The sequence below is a fragment of the Sinocyclocheilus rhinocerous genome, unplaced genomic scaffold (assembly GCF_001515625.1).
Source record: "Sinocyclocheilus rhinocerous isolate Xijiao unplaced genomic scaffold, SAMN03320098_v1.1 scaffold1156, whole genome shotgun sequence".
Lineage (NCBI taxonomy): Eukaryota > Metazoa > Chordata > Actinopteri > Cypriniformes > Cyprinidae > Sinocyclocheilus > Sinocyclocheilus rhinocerous.
The window spans coordinates 517035-530871 of NW_015630041.1; the positions used below are offsets into that span (position 1 = coordinate 517035).

Consider the following 13837-nt stretch of genomic DNA (forward strand, 5'->3'; position numbering starts at 1 on the left):
ATGTGTGTCCATCCTTGATTTTCCTATAAACAACAAGGATTTTTTCCCAAGTTGGGCTGTTAGAATTTCTGAATGTCAATAATCAAAGAATAAGTCATTCATCTCGGTTTACATACCTTGCAGAAGTGATAGCTCATGAGTCATCCTTTGCAAGGTTCAGATTTTTCAGTTGCTGACCCAGATCTTTTACAACTACACCACACCACCTCAAAGACAATAGTGAAGGCTGGATGCTGTAATTCTCAAAAAGCATTTCTTCACAACAGGGTCAGATATTAACCTGGGTTTGGGGTGAAAATGTCACTAAGAATAACAGACATTAAAATGTCTCCACAGTTTTAACCTGTTGCCTATATTTGATATATTTCAGAATATATCATTCTTCTAGGTCAATCTAGTTGTAGTTTTGTGCCTCTGCAGATATTGCAGTTACCTATAGCTGTCAGAATAGTTAGTGCTGATGAATGTGTAGCTAATATTTATTGGTATATATTTCCAAAAGTTTTTAAAATGTTGAGGTCAGTCAGTTTTTTCTTTTTGAAGAAATTAATACTTTTATTCAGCAAAGATGCATTCAGTTTATCACAAATGGCGGTAAAAACTTCCACAAAAATATTAAGCAGCACAACTGTTTTCAGCAGTTATAATAATAAGAAATGTTGTGCATCAAATCAGCATATTAGAATGATTTCTGAAGGGTCATGTGACACTGAAGACTGGAGTAATGGCTGCTGGAAATTCAGCTTTGCCATCAAAATAATAAATTACATTTTAAAATATATTAAAATAGAAATAATTTTTAAATTGCTATATTTAATCATATTTCACAAGTTTTCATTGGTAATGTGTATATATACATAAAATGAGAGACTGAATGTTTATAAAAAAAAAAAAAACCTTAATAAAAAAAGTTAATTTCTGACAGGCAGAGGAGCTTGCCATTATGGCTGTGTTGGACATCTCTTATAGTAACACAACCTTGGTTGATAAATGTTGCTTTCCATCTATTTGCAAATGTTTTCCAGTGCAACAACAATTACCCCCACTGTATCCCTGAAATCAAAAACATGCATTGTGCAATGAGTCTAGTCCTCTTCATCACTATGGTGTTGGTATTCTTAAAATAACAAACATTGTTTCAAACATGAGTGAAACAAGTGTAGACTAGACCCCATCTGTCTGCAGCATTTACTATCTGTCTTGATTCCTCCCAGCATTAATCAAGCGGTTACTCCACACCTGCGGAATGTGCATCTCTCTACTAATTGCTAGTTTAAGGTGAATATTGGCCCGTGTGCAACATAGTTGGCATGTTGAGCTCCAGTGCTCAGACAGCGATTTTGCGTCTCTTTCAAACGTAACAATTAAGTTTTGTCTTATTCAAAGCAGAGAGTTTGGTAAAACATGTGCAGACACTACTTGTTAGCACAAATAATTGTGTAGCATATGAAAGTCACAGAGGTAATTACTATATGTTTGGTGTTCACTGTAGTAAATAGAGTTTCTATGGAGACCATCTGAATGTGGAGGTGCATGTCATAATTAAGAATGGAAATTGTAAGTTCTGAGTCTGATTCCTCTTAATGAATCAGATTTTTCAATGGTTCAATTAACAAAGTACTTTTGAACTTTGGAATAGCATAACATAACATGAGACAGTAAGCTGTATGTGTTTAAATCACTAAAAAGAACTGGCTCAAAAGAGTCATTTGTTTGGTAATCAGTTGGGACTGTATTGGTTGTAATGTATGGTACTGATTCACTAAAAATATCTTAAGTCAATTTGAGAATCAGAGCTTTGATTCATTAAAAAGAAAAAAATTCTTCAGTAATGATCAGCCTACACCAGTTGTGCTGCATGTGGGTCCGGACCGGTGTTTTTTGAAAAGTGTAACTGTTTTTGAATTAGAAGTTATTCTTGGTTCCCAGTCCTAGTTAACCAGATGTTTTGATTTCTCATATTTTGAAATATGAGTGAAATAAAAATCTAAAATCATGCAAATGAATAGAAGTACTGCATCCGAAATATGCAAACAAATGACACAAAACTTTTTTAAACTTTCCAAGCAAACATTTATAAGTACAATCAGTCCATAAAAGCTTTTTACTGTTTTAAGATTAGAAGTAGTTTCCTGCACAAAAAATACTAATAAATGCCTATCAGCGTAAATTTGCAGGACTGGGATCTGCGAGATGCAATGCATGAATGTTTTAACGACTGTGAATGAGCTGCGCTGGGTCTGAAACGCCCAACCTTGTTCAATCTCTTTCAATCAATGTACTTGTGGACCACACAAACACATAATCCAGCACAAAATGGAGGTCTTTCATCAGTCTATCTTTGCAGCAGGATGAAAAAAATAGGGCCACTTCAAGGGATTTCTTATCCGCAGCTAGTTTTGATGTAGGTCAGTGTTAAGGGAGTTAATTGTTTGATATATTTAGAGCAGCTTTTGATATATGTTCTATAAACACAGCCGTCGCGGATCCTCCCTTTTTCCCACATTCCCCTGAGGAAAAAATAATTTTAAAAACTTCACAAAACTGTGAAATGGCAGTTAAAAAACAATTAAATATGATTTTACAATATATAAATACAAAAGTCCATGCCTCATAGCAGGACAAACCTGAAAAAGCAATAAACACTGCACTTTTTTTTTTTTTTTTTTAAAGAATTGTCCTGTGCGGAACAGCAAGACACTTTTTCTTCTAAAAATGACCAAGGTATTCACACCTTGGCAGTCCCTCAATGTGGACAAACCATCACACTCACGGTGCTGACGATGAGTGATTAGCTGTCCAGTTCAAAGTCTGTTTCATTATACAGCTCCTGCCGATGAGAAGGTCTGTGACAGGAGAACTTCACCCTGATGTGGTCTCCAAGTTCATCAAGGCTCTGGAGAACCTGGAAGGACATGGAGTGAAATGTGAGGCTAAGATATTCAGAGGTTGCTATTTTAATTTTTAATTTTTTTTAATTGGGAATATATCCGAGATGAGTTACTCCACTTTTGTGGCACATTCCAGTGCCATGTTTGAAGCATTAAACCTGCTTTGGATCATAAAAATAGTGCCATAAATCAAATAAATTGGTTTTAAAAGAAATTGAATAGGTGTTCAATCAGTTTCATGCATCACAACCATGTAGTCCAACTGATTCCCATTCTATCATGACTAATTATTTTTTTGAGCTGGTTCTTTTTAGTGAACCAATCACGTACAGCTTGCTATATCATATAATCATATATCATATATAAACTATATCAAAGACTTTTTTATATTGTGCATCCCTATTTAGAAATCTTTGGAAATATACTAGATTTTTAGCTTTTTAAAGAGTTTTAGATTTTTCTTCTTGCCTGAACACTCATTTTCATTTCACTAGACTTGTTTAACACTAACAGTTTAAGAAAAAACTAAAGAATACCATAACAGGTCTGTGAGATGTTGGGTGTTGTAATTTATTACCTTATCGAGCATTTCTCTGGTGTGGGCGGCAGACACACAGAAGCGAGCCCTGGCCTCTGTAATGGGTGTAGCCGGGAAACCTACAACTACAACACCAATCTTCCTCTTCAACATGGCCCGTGAGAACGCCCTGTGTGCAGACGATTAACAACTTTGTTATGGATTTTAAGCGAAGTTTACACACACACAAACGCCAGCAATGTACTACTGCCAAGCATTCAAATGTTCTAGAACAGCTTGCATCTTCAGGTTTTTTTTTGTTAGGTATGTTTAGCATTGATGTCATGATTGATGGCATAAAACAGGCAGAGGTTTTCACGCTAACCCTGAAAGCAGTACATGCCTTAATGCTTGTTTCCAAAAACTTTTTATGCATTCAAGTTTCCAGATGCTATCAGTGCTCTTAGTATGACAATCTTCATTACAAACTGAGACTGTGATTAGATATCACAAAGACACCGCCTAACTAGAACTTAAAGTAGAAACATTATGCAGGGTAAAGCTGTCGAGATTCCCATTCAGAGTTTGCTACCTTTCCTCACCCTTTGAGTGAAGGGAAATCCATTGTAAACCGCACAGCTGGGCTGTCATTTGCATTAGCCAAGTGGGAGAAAAATAAATGGATTGACAGGGAGAGAAAGGCAAAAGGAAAGGTATAATGGAGGAGGAAAAGATTGTGAGCGAGAGGAGGAGAGTAGGCCTCCACTTTGTCAGCAGAGACGACAGCAGCGAGAGAACAGAGCGGCGACGGAGAGTGAAAGCTGGATTTAAAAGGCCTCACAGCTGCCGTCGTCTTTGTTGGTGTGCCAGGAAGCTGTTATCTTTGGAGGAGGCTGAAACGCCTGTGCAGTGATGAGCCTCTCGCATGTCATGTTTTCTTTCTGCCTCTTGTTTTTTTCCGTCACCACTGATTCATGGATCAACTAGACCATCCAAGATGGCTACGGTCCAACGTCTTCTTGAAAAGACCACATCGCCTTCTTTGGACCAGTGGAGATGACTGCAGCTTTTGTTGGGGTGTCCTCAAGCAGTCAGTACATTTTCCACATGGCATTCAAGGCTATCACCTTTGTAACCCAATGTAGGCCTCGCATTGTTGTTTTATTGGCAGCCCGAAATATGGGCAGGTTCACAAGTTCAAAGGAGGATTACTGTAGTGTCCAGATAGTGGAAACTGTCCTTAATCACAAAGAAGACGCACAGATGCGAAAAAGGCTCACAAAGAAACATAATATTTTGCTTCTTGCTGGCCCAGCGATCTAAGCTGCGGGTTTTCAAATGGACTAAATAGGGTTTGTGTAAATGTGAGCCTGGAGATGCTGTAGTGTAAACTGATGCTCTTTTAAACATGTTGTGCAAACTGGACGCGGCCAGAATTGGCAGTCCGAATGGGTCGCTGGCTTGGGGAGCTGCTTACCCAACTTTCCCAGGTAGATAGAGCAGGAGCGGTATCACTGGAGAGTCCTGGTTGCCATAAATGATGAAGCCCATCTCCTTCAGCCGAGATCTGAAGTAGCGCATGTTCTCAGACAGCTGCCGAACTCTTCGCTGGCCTGCAGGGGAGATGCAGACAGAGGCGTCATCGGGGAGAATTTGTTAGCTTTCATTGTAAAAGGACAGACATAAATGTGAGTCTACAATAAAGTAAAGATCATGATTTACAACAGAGCAAGCACAGGTCAAAAGGAAAAGTGCAAATAATACTTTTCAGATTAAAATTAGAACAATTTACCTTTTTATGTCACTGAAATTTATGACCAGTCCTAATCAAAAAAATTTAGATGACTAAAGTAAGACTAGTTTAAGCAGTAACATATAGACTATTTACCAAAACAGTAAAATATCATCTTAAATTTATTTGTGCATAACCTAATTAATATTCATAAACTTTACCATTTTGTGACATCACAAGCAGCACATCTATGCACCTGCCTCCCAACTGTCCCCACAACCTGAAGGCAGTGACTGTGATGATTTTATCATTTATTCATGATATTTTGCATAAACATAAGCTGCTTGAATCTGATGGTAATTTGGTTATTCACTGAATTGTTGTCACAGTAATTCTACAGTAATTTGTAGCTCTCAAGACAAGTCTGCGCCCACTCTGCGGTAGCATGAACGCCAAACAGACCATGTCAGGCAAACCATAGAACAAATATGTCTACAAACTAGTCCTAAAAACAGCTGGCACAAGTTTAGCCCACTTCTTTCCAATTCTTTTGACTACACTCTTTGCCTGCAAGTTTCATAGTTGTTCTACTTAAATATGGTTGAAAACACTGGGAAAATGGCCAAGGAATTGCAACATAATGTAGTGGCATAAAGCCATACCACCAGCAGTTACTAACAATACCTTAACTTTCCTTTTCCTAGACATACTAGAATGTATACATTTCACCTTTTTTTCTGTAAGTATAATCAACAAGAGTTTATAAACAACTATTAGTTCCCTTTAGGATATAGGCTGATTGTATGTGAAAGACTAGGAAAGGGGCCCAAAAGAGGAGACGGGAAATGACATCATCTGCTCTGCCGTTCAAATCCCAGGATCGCTCTTTTAATAGCCCCTCATTAAGACCATTAAGTAGTTAAATGAGACAGAACAGACCCATTCATAAAATAATCCAAAAACATAGTAACAAACAAAAACAGGAAGAAAACAGCAAAACAATAAATTATTACAGACGTTATATGTTTTCATTACATTTTGAGGCTCATTTCTGTACTCTCTTCAAAACGCCTCATAATATATGTGTGTGTGTGTGTGTGTGTGTGTGTGTGTGTGTGGAGTCAGTCGATGTGAAAAACCGTACCAGCTGGTTTTGTTTTGTCAGGCTGAATGGTAGACAAATTTCATCCTTTGCCAAGACACTCTTGGCTTGTACATAGGATACAATGGATTTGGCACACAATTGGAGACTGGGGTAAACTGAGAATCATGGACTCAGATGCAAATGGTACCATGTGGTTAGCGGCAGCGTAGAGGTTACTGCTCTGGACCAATAATCTGAATTTTGGTGGTTCGAACCACAAAGAGATAATTCTAACAACTTAATGCGATTAGAGACACATCAGTAGCTCAATGAACATCAATACTTTTCACTCTCTGTCTTGTTCAGTTTATGTCTACCTCTCATTCCCTCCTCCATATTTAATTGTGTGAATCATGCAGTTCTGTGGGCTGGCCAGGTCCACCTCCAGCTCTCTTTGGCACCACGGCCTGAGTTTTTGGAAAACAACAGCATGTTTGCATATAATTACCTGTGAACCGATTGGCAGGTATTTCAAAAGGAGGTGGGCTGTAAAGCCAAGCACATAAGACCTCATGTCAGCAGAATGAAAACAAACACTCTTAACTTTCATTACATTAGAAACTCTTCAACTGAACACTGGCAAACTCTAGAAACAGCAGGTGAAGCTCAAACCAAACAATTAGTCATGGACGTGGTACAAGTTCAGATGTGGCAGGTCTTCAGTTGCCTATTGTGTTGTATTCAGAGAGGGATGGAGCATTGTAAAGCGAACTCTCAGATCAGTGTGACTCACCCTCCACAGAGCTGCACATCATGCTGGTAATGACACCCAGGGGCGGCTTGTCCAAGTCTGATATAGACATCACAGTGTTCAAACAGCCTAGAGAGATTCTCTTCGGACAAGTTTGGACTAGAACCCTTTGTCCCTTTGTTTATTTGAAACAGCTAGCTAGTTAATTAACTCTGCATTATATCCATGTCTCAATTTGAATTAAAAGGTTTGGCTTTGCTTTAACAGTCCTGCTTATAAATATATGCATGATTCCACAACTCTTTATTTTTTATGCATATTTACTTTTTATACGTAAAAATGTTTTTATTAGCCAGTTTAATTGCTCTTCTGTTGACTTACACTATACCGTTCAAAAGTATTCTTTTTTTTAAAGAAATTAATACTTTTATTCAACAAGGATGCATTGAATTCAGTGACAGTAAAGAATTGTATGTTACAAAAGATTTATATTTCAAATAAATGCTGTTCTTATGAACTTTCTCTTCATCAAAGCATCCTGAAAAAATTTATCTAAATTTCCACAAAAAAACAACTTTTCAACGCTGATAATAAGAAATGTTTATTGAGCAGCAATCAGCACATTAGAATGATTTCTGAAGGATCAAGTGACACTGAAGACTGGAGTAATAGCTGCTGTATTTTCTGTATTTTTGATCAAATAAGTTCAGCTTTGTTGCACATAAGCTTTCAAGACTGAAACTTAACTCTGCCCTTCAATGCAGACTGAATCCCTTCCTATCATGGTGTGAACTGCAGCGAAACTAAAATGAAACACGATGTATTCTCTAAAAACATAAATATATGGATTAATGCATATCAAAAACAGAAGACAGCTTGGAAAAACCCTTTTAACATCTGGTGCCATTCTGCTGACTCCTAATACCTGGAAATATGTGACCTTTCCTTGACTAAAAGACTCTTTAAGCCAGTCCTATTGCTTTATTAAAATCTGTTTTTCATGAGTTATACACTGTAGTGAAATTCATTTTATATGGTTATTAAATCCATGTGATTCTCTTCCCTATCTGATTCCCCACATTTAAGGAGAAGTGTTGGGTGGAGAATTTCAGTGTCTTTCGATATTAGAATGACTGACTGGTTTGAAATCTGGGTCTCAACGTCCTCTGACACATCAAGTGTAAAGTAGTGCATCTGTTGTCTTCAGTCATGTGACTTTCTAAAAAAAGTTGGCCATTCCCTTTCATGATTTTACATCTTAGTATTGCTTCTATGTCTATACAGTGCTTTGTTGCTTACCTTCGGTCGTGCCATCAACACCCATGATGCATTTAATTGCCCTGATGATCTGCTCCACGACAGGTGGGGACATGGCAGTAGCGTACACCGCACTGTGAGAGTGACTCCGCAAATAATCCACCAACTCCTGCAGAAAAACACAACACGTCCATCATTAAAGGAATAAAGATTTGCAGTGCTTTAGGTTCTGGGAGCTTTGTGGAAACAGCATAAGATAAGTCAGTTAAGAGAACGTGTCCGAATTATTCCATGTCCCAGTTTCCACAAAAATATTAAGCAGCACAATTGTTTTCATCATTGATGATAAATGTTTTCAAGCACCAATTCACCAAACATTTCTGAATGATCATGTGACACTAAAGAGTGGAGTAATGGCTGCTGAAAATTCAGATTTACCATCAAAGGAATAAATTAAAATGTATTCAAATAGAAAATAGTTATTTTAAATGGTAATAATATTTCAGAATATCACTGATTTGACTGTATTTTTGATCCAACAAATGTAGTCTTGGTAAGCTTAAGTAACTTTTTTCAAAAACATTAAAAAAATCATACAGACCCCAAACTTATAAAAGGTAGTATACATTATAGACAAGTACCATGTTTGGAAGCATCCTGTGAAAACCTGCAATTTTGATTTGTCCCATAAAAACAGTCTCACCTTATTAAATTCTCAATATTACACAACACATGCATGGGGTCTCTCTCTCTCTCTCTCTCTCTCTCTTTCTCTCTCTCTGTTCCCCACCTCTGTTCTCCAAAGCATGTGTAATTCAAAAAACCTGCAGTCTTTTTCATTTTCAGTCTTTTATAATCAACTGCCATGTCCGTGATGTGGTTATGAAGTGAAGTGGTCTTTTTTAATGGAGTAATGAGATGAGAAAGGCGGTGTGACAGGACCGTGAATGACATTTGGAGAACATATGTAGTTTCACATCATGAAACAAGACCATGTGTGTGAGTTTGAAAGAGAAGGGAAGGGAGAATGGTGTGCATGCTGATTAAAGGTGACGTAAGTCATTTCTGTACCACGAGCGTCACCAAACGACAAATAGCAGCTCAACGCTCCAAATTTATGTAAAACCTTGAGCTGCTTTTTGCCTCAGGAAATGCCTTTTTAAAAGAGCTCTGACAGTAAGGTATTACATAATGCCTACCTTTTTCCCCGCGATGTACCCGCCAGTAGCCCCGAAGCTCTTAGTGAAGGTGCCCATCAGAACGTCCACTTCATTGGGGTCCATCCCAAAATGTTCTGTAACTCCTCGACCTGTGGGCCCCACGATTCTTAAAATGCATTCAAAATTCGGAATAATTTGTAATATATAAGTATTCACGGTATTTAGAAGTGCCCACGATAACAATATCGTGCATATTCATTACCGTGATATATCGCATTACCGAATACAGGCACAAGTCTACTGGAGCCGTTTGGCGGCTCTCTTTGCGAACCTCCCACTGTGTACAGTGTCCTTATTGCTGCTGAGGGCATGTGTTTTACTCTATCTATCTATCTACAAACATTTGTATTTGCCCTAATAAAATAAATAATCAGTAAGTGGTCGATGTTTCTGATGTAAAAATCTGACTCCTGAAGCAAAAATAGCTGAAAACAATTGATTTATAAACTATTGTTCAAAAGTTTGGGGTCAGAACGATTTGTTTTTTAAAGAAATTAATACTTACAGGGACACATTAAATTGATCAAAAGTAACATTTATATAATAATGCCTACCTTTTTCCCCGCGATGTACCCGCCAGTAGCCCCGAAGCTCTTAGTGAAGGTGCCCATCAGAACGTCCACTTCATTGGGGTCCATCCCAAAATGTTCTGTAACTCCTCGACCTGTGGGCCCCACGGCCCCAATGCTGTGGGCCTCGTCGAGGAACAGATAAGCCTTGTACTTCTTCTTTAATGCTAAGATCTCCGGCAACCGGACTAGAGAGCCTTCCATACTGAAGGAAACAGTCAAAGACATTTCAGTTAGGATGTGTTAAAAATTAGAGTATGGACATAGCATGTCGACATGTAAACACAAGGCAAATATGTAAGTTTAATTATTTTTAATTATTAAAATAGTTTAAAAAATGTATTACTATTGTATATAATATTAAATATATCATAAAATAATATAATAAAATATTATATAATATACAATATAATACTAAAATAGACACACACATTAAAAATTGAATAGAATTCATTTTTAAATACATTTTAACCTTCATAATACATAAACTTTAATATTTTAAACTTAAAATGCAAACCAACAACTTTCATGTATTTTAATATTAAAGGTGCTGTAAGTGATTTGTTAAACATAAAACGTCTCATACTACTTGGCAGATATAATTGAAATAGCTGTCCTCTCTCACTGATGGCAATAGGCACTTTTATCTGCTACCTGTACAGTGGTTGCGAGTTAATCAATCATTCATAAACTTCTATAATCATGCATGAATTTCATATATAAAGTTCATGAACCTTCAGTGTTCACTTCAAAGCACAATGAGCTCCGATTTATGCAATAAATGACCTCAGAAAAAGGGTTATCGATGCTCACGAGGTTGGAAAGGGTCAGTCACACAACCATGACTGAAGACTTTGGCCTCAGTAAACTAACAGACAGGCAGTGTTCAAATGGGTGACATCACACATTAGAAAACCTCAAACAAACAAGACTGATAAAGAAGCGCAGATATTTTCGTTAACTTCCAAAATAGGTGCCACCAGTTATTAAATCCAATTGTTTTAGCTGTTCTCCAACAATAATAGTAATTGTTTAATTAATCAACTTTTTTTGCTTTGCTTTGTAAAGCAACCTGAGCTATACTTTTGTAGGAAAGGTCCTCTATGAATGTAAATGGTCCTCTTTCATTTGATGTAGCTGCTTACCCTAAGGCTGGAGTGAACAGAAATGTAAATATTCGCAAATGTTCTGACCTGTAAATGCCCTCCACCATGATGAGGATCTTCTTCCAGGCGCGATGGGTACGAGGTTGACCTGAGCAAATCGCCTCCTTCAGCAGCTTTTCTAGACTCTGCATGTCTGTAACCAAACACAAAACAGGCACATTACGACACAATCAGGTATTAAAATAAATACACACTGTCAGTTGGTATTTTACCCTAACCAAACAAAAGCCTACTTATTTTTAGGTCTTCCTAAAGCAAAGTGAGAAAGATACACTTATAAACACCAAGTAGCTGTTTTTTCTTTTGCCACTCGTGAGCACAAGAGGAAATTTGGTTCAATGAAAGCACCTTTAGGAATATATATGGCCGTAATATTACATCACTAACCTCCTTTACAAATTATGAACAACCCAACATGTTCATTCTAGATGCTTCTTCTGAATGTGGCCAACAAGTTTTGTTCTTGGATATACAGAACAGTGTTTCTTAACCCTCCTTCTGTAGAGACGCCCCAGCAAAGCACATCTCATCAGCTCAGTAGAGGCTGCATGAATTGAGAGACCAGAATTGAATGTGTCAAATTACTGAGACACTAGGAAAAGGAGGAACATGGTCGGCTAAAATAAACCCAAAATAAGTGACCAACCGAACTGAAATAATCCTAAATAGTTTTTGTGTTTCTACGAGTGTGAGGGTTTTATGGATCAAGGAGAATTTGCTTGAATTCAATGATGTGATTTATTACAGCATATATTTGCATAAAACAAACATTAACCAAGGCTAAATTGCATCTTACCGCAAAAAAAAAAAAAAAAGCATTTCCAATAATTGCATCCTAGGGGAAGGGCTGGAAAAGCCAGAAACATTCAAAGAAAGGGGAAATACATTGCAATGATAAATAGCAATGTTAAGTAAAAGTAAGTTCTGAAAGCACACTGGGATATCAACTACGCTATTATTAATCAGCCATATTTAATTGTGTAAGCCCACAATGTGTGACTGTATTCTGCAAATAAGCTCGAAAAAAAACACAACTAGCCTAAAGTCGCTTATAATAACCAGACATGGCAACGCTACAAACTGGCCAACAGATGGCAGAGTTGAACTGCAAAATTAAAGATTTTGAAAGCCAATGCAGGTTTGATTCTGGCCTGTTACATCCTGATCCCATTCCTCCTCTTTTACCCTATTAACTTACTGCCTTCTCTGCTGTCTCTATGAATAAAAAGTGACAAAAAGCCCAAAGAAAAGAATGTTCCATATAGTCTCTCATTAAAGTGGCCTCATTTCAAACAGGTGGACGTATTTAGGCCAGTGAAGGCCAATGTGGACACGGCCTGCTTTCACTAACCATGCAGTCTTGAAATACTACACTCACCTAAACAGATCCGCCAAAAGGTTTCAGGTCCAAGAACAATTATACAAAGAAGAATGGCAAGTAGACTGTGTGTGGACATACTTTAGATGTTTGTTTATGTGTGTTATGCCGTCACCAGTTTATTCAAGGTGACAATGACAGTATTGGCAGCCAGGTTATAGAGACTTTGAGACAAAATAATTATGTTTGTAATACAAAAAAATGTGCAAAAGCTTTCAAATGAAACTACAAAAATCCATTATTTTATTCGGTGTACTATATTTACAGCTGGCATCATTCCTCTGGGAAAATACAAGTCTTTCAGCAAGTCCTTACGTAACTGATAAACTAAAAAACTAAAACAAAGGCCTAAATATTCCCGATGTCAACAGCACGTTCAGGGCATTTAAACAAATTGAGTCTGTTTGCATTCAGATGTGTTTTTTGAATGAGCAATCATTCAGAGAAACAGATAAATAATGCTTAGACCTGTTTTTGGAATCTACCTTCGTGCACAATTTAAGCTCTTTTCCATTTTAAGACGGATAAAGGATTAAAATGGCACTGTTACTGTAACATGGTAGGTATTTGTCAACAAACGTGTTCTAACAACTAAAATGCGGATGATAGTTGTTGTTATGCAGTGCCAAAATTGATTTGCAGGTATCAACAGAGGAGAACATTTACCGTATTTTACACCCGTCTCTGCAAATGCTTGCAAAACAGGTTGGATTATCATGTAATGATGAACTTTGACCCAATTATGCTTTTTATTTGCTTCAAAGTAAATGTTTATCATTAAACTCAACATATCCACTAATGTTACGTCATGCACCCGCATCTTGACAAAATCAGAAGTGGGGATCTCAGCACGAGTTTCCAAGTTGAAAGTCCAACTTCAAGCGGCATTCTTTTGCATTTTCTGAGGAAGCTGAACACAGCATTAGTTCGCACCATAATTAAACATACCTGAACCAGCTAATAAAGTTTTTTTTTTGTTGTTGTTTAATTTGAAAAATGCAGCCAAGGGTGATGGAGTAGAGTTGCAAAACTCCTGTCACTTTTATCAAGACCATTTTCAGGTCAGAGAGTTGCACATGGAGTCTCCCGGGTTTGCCGTAAGGACTCACAACCAACTACTACATGGCACTGTCAGAGTACATTCAAGCTTTTGTTATTCATGCATCATGTATTCTCATCCAGCCTCTGGAGAAAGATGCAGACTAGTTTTCCAGTAGCTACACAAGAATACCATTAACCACTATGGATTCCCTAAAGCACAGCTTTTATAAA

The 13837-nt window shown here is 37.4% G+C and overlaps 1 protein-coding gene across 3 annotated transcripts in view; it reads right to left on the minus strand.

The window, feature by feature from the left end:
- Nucleotides 1-1108: 1108 nt before the first annotated feature.
- Nucleotides 1109-13837, minus strand: part of sptlc3 (serine palmitoyltransferase, long chain base subunit 3) — a 23913-nt gene continuing 11184 nt past the window's right edge. The window contains exons 7-13 of one of the 3 annotated variants that reach the window (XM_016552083.1): nt 11215-11320; nt 10007-10226; nt 8275-8401; nt 4886-5021; nt 3469-3598; nt 2774-2905; nt 1109-2510 (exon numbers count right to left, since the gene is read on the minus strand). In XM_016552083.1, coding sequence (XP_016407569.1) covers nt 2792-2905; nt 3469-3598; nt 4886-5021; nt 8275-8401; nt 10007-10226; nt 11215-11320 — 833 coding nt within the window. In that variant the 3' untranslated portion in view covers nt 1109-2510; nt 2774-2791. Of the gene's footprint in view, nt 2906-3468; nt 3599-4885; nt 5022-8274; nt 8402-9431; nt 9542-10006; nt 10227-11214; nt 11321-13837 lie in introns of all 3 variants that reach the window. The other 2 variants (XM_016552082.1, XM_016552081.1) reach the window with 2 other exon arrangements.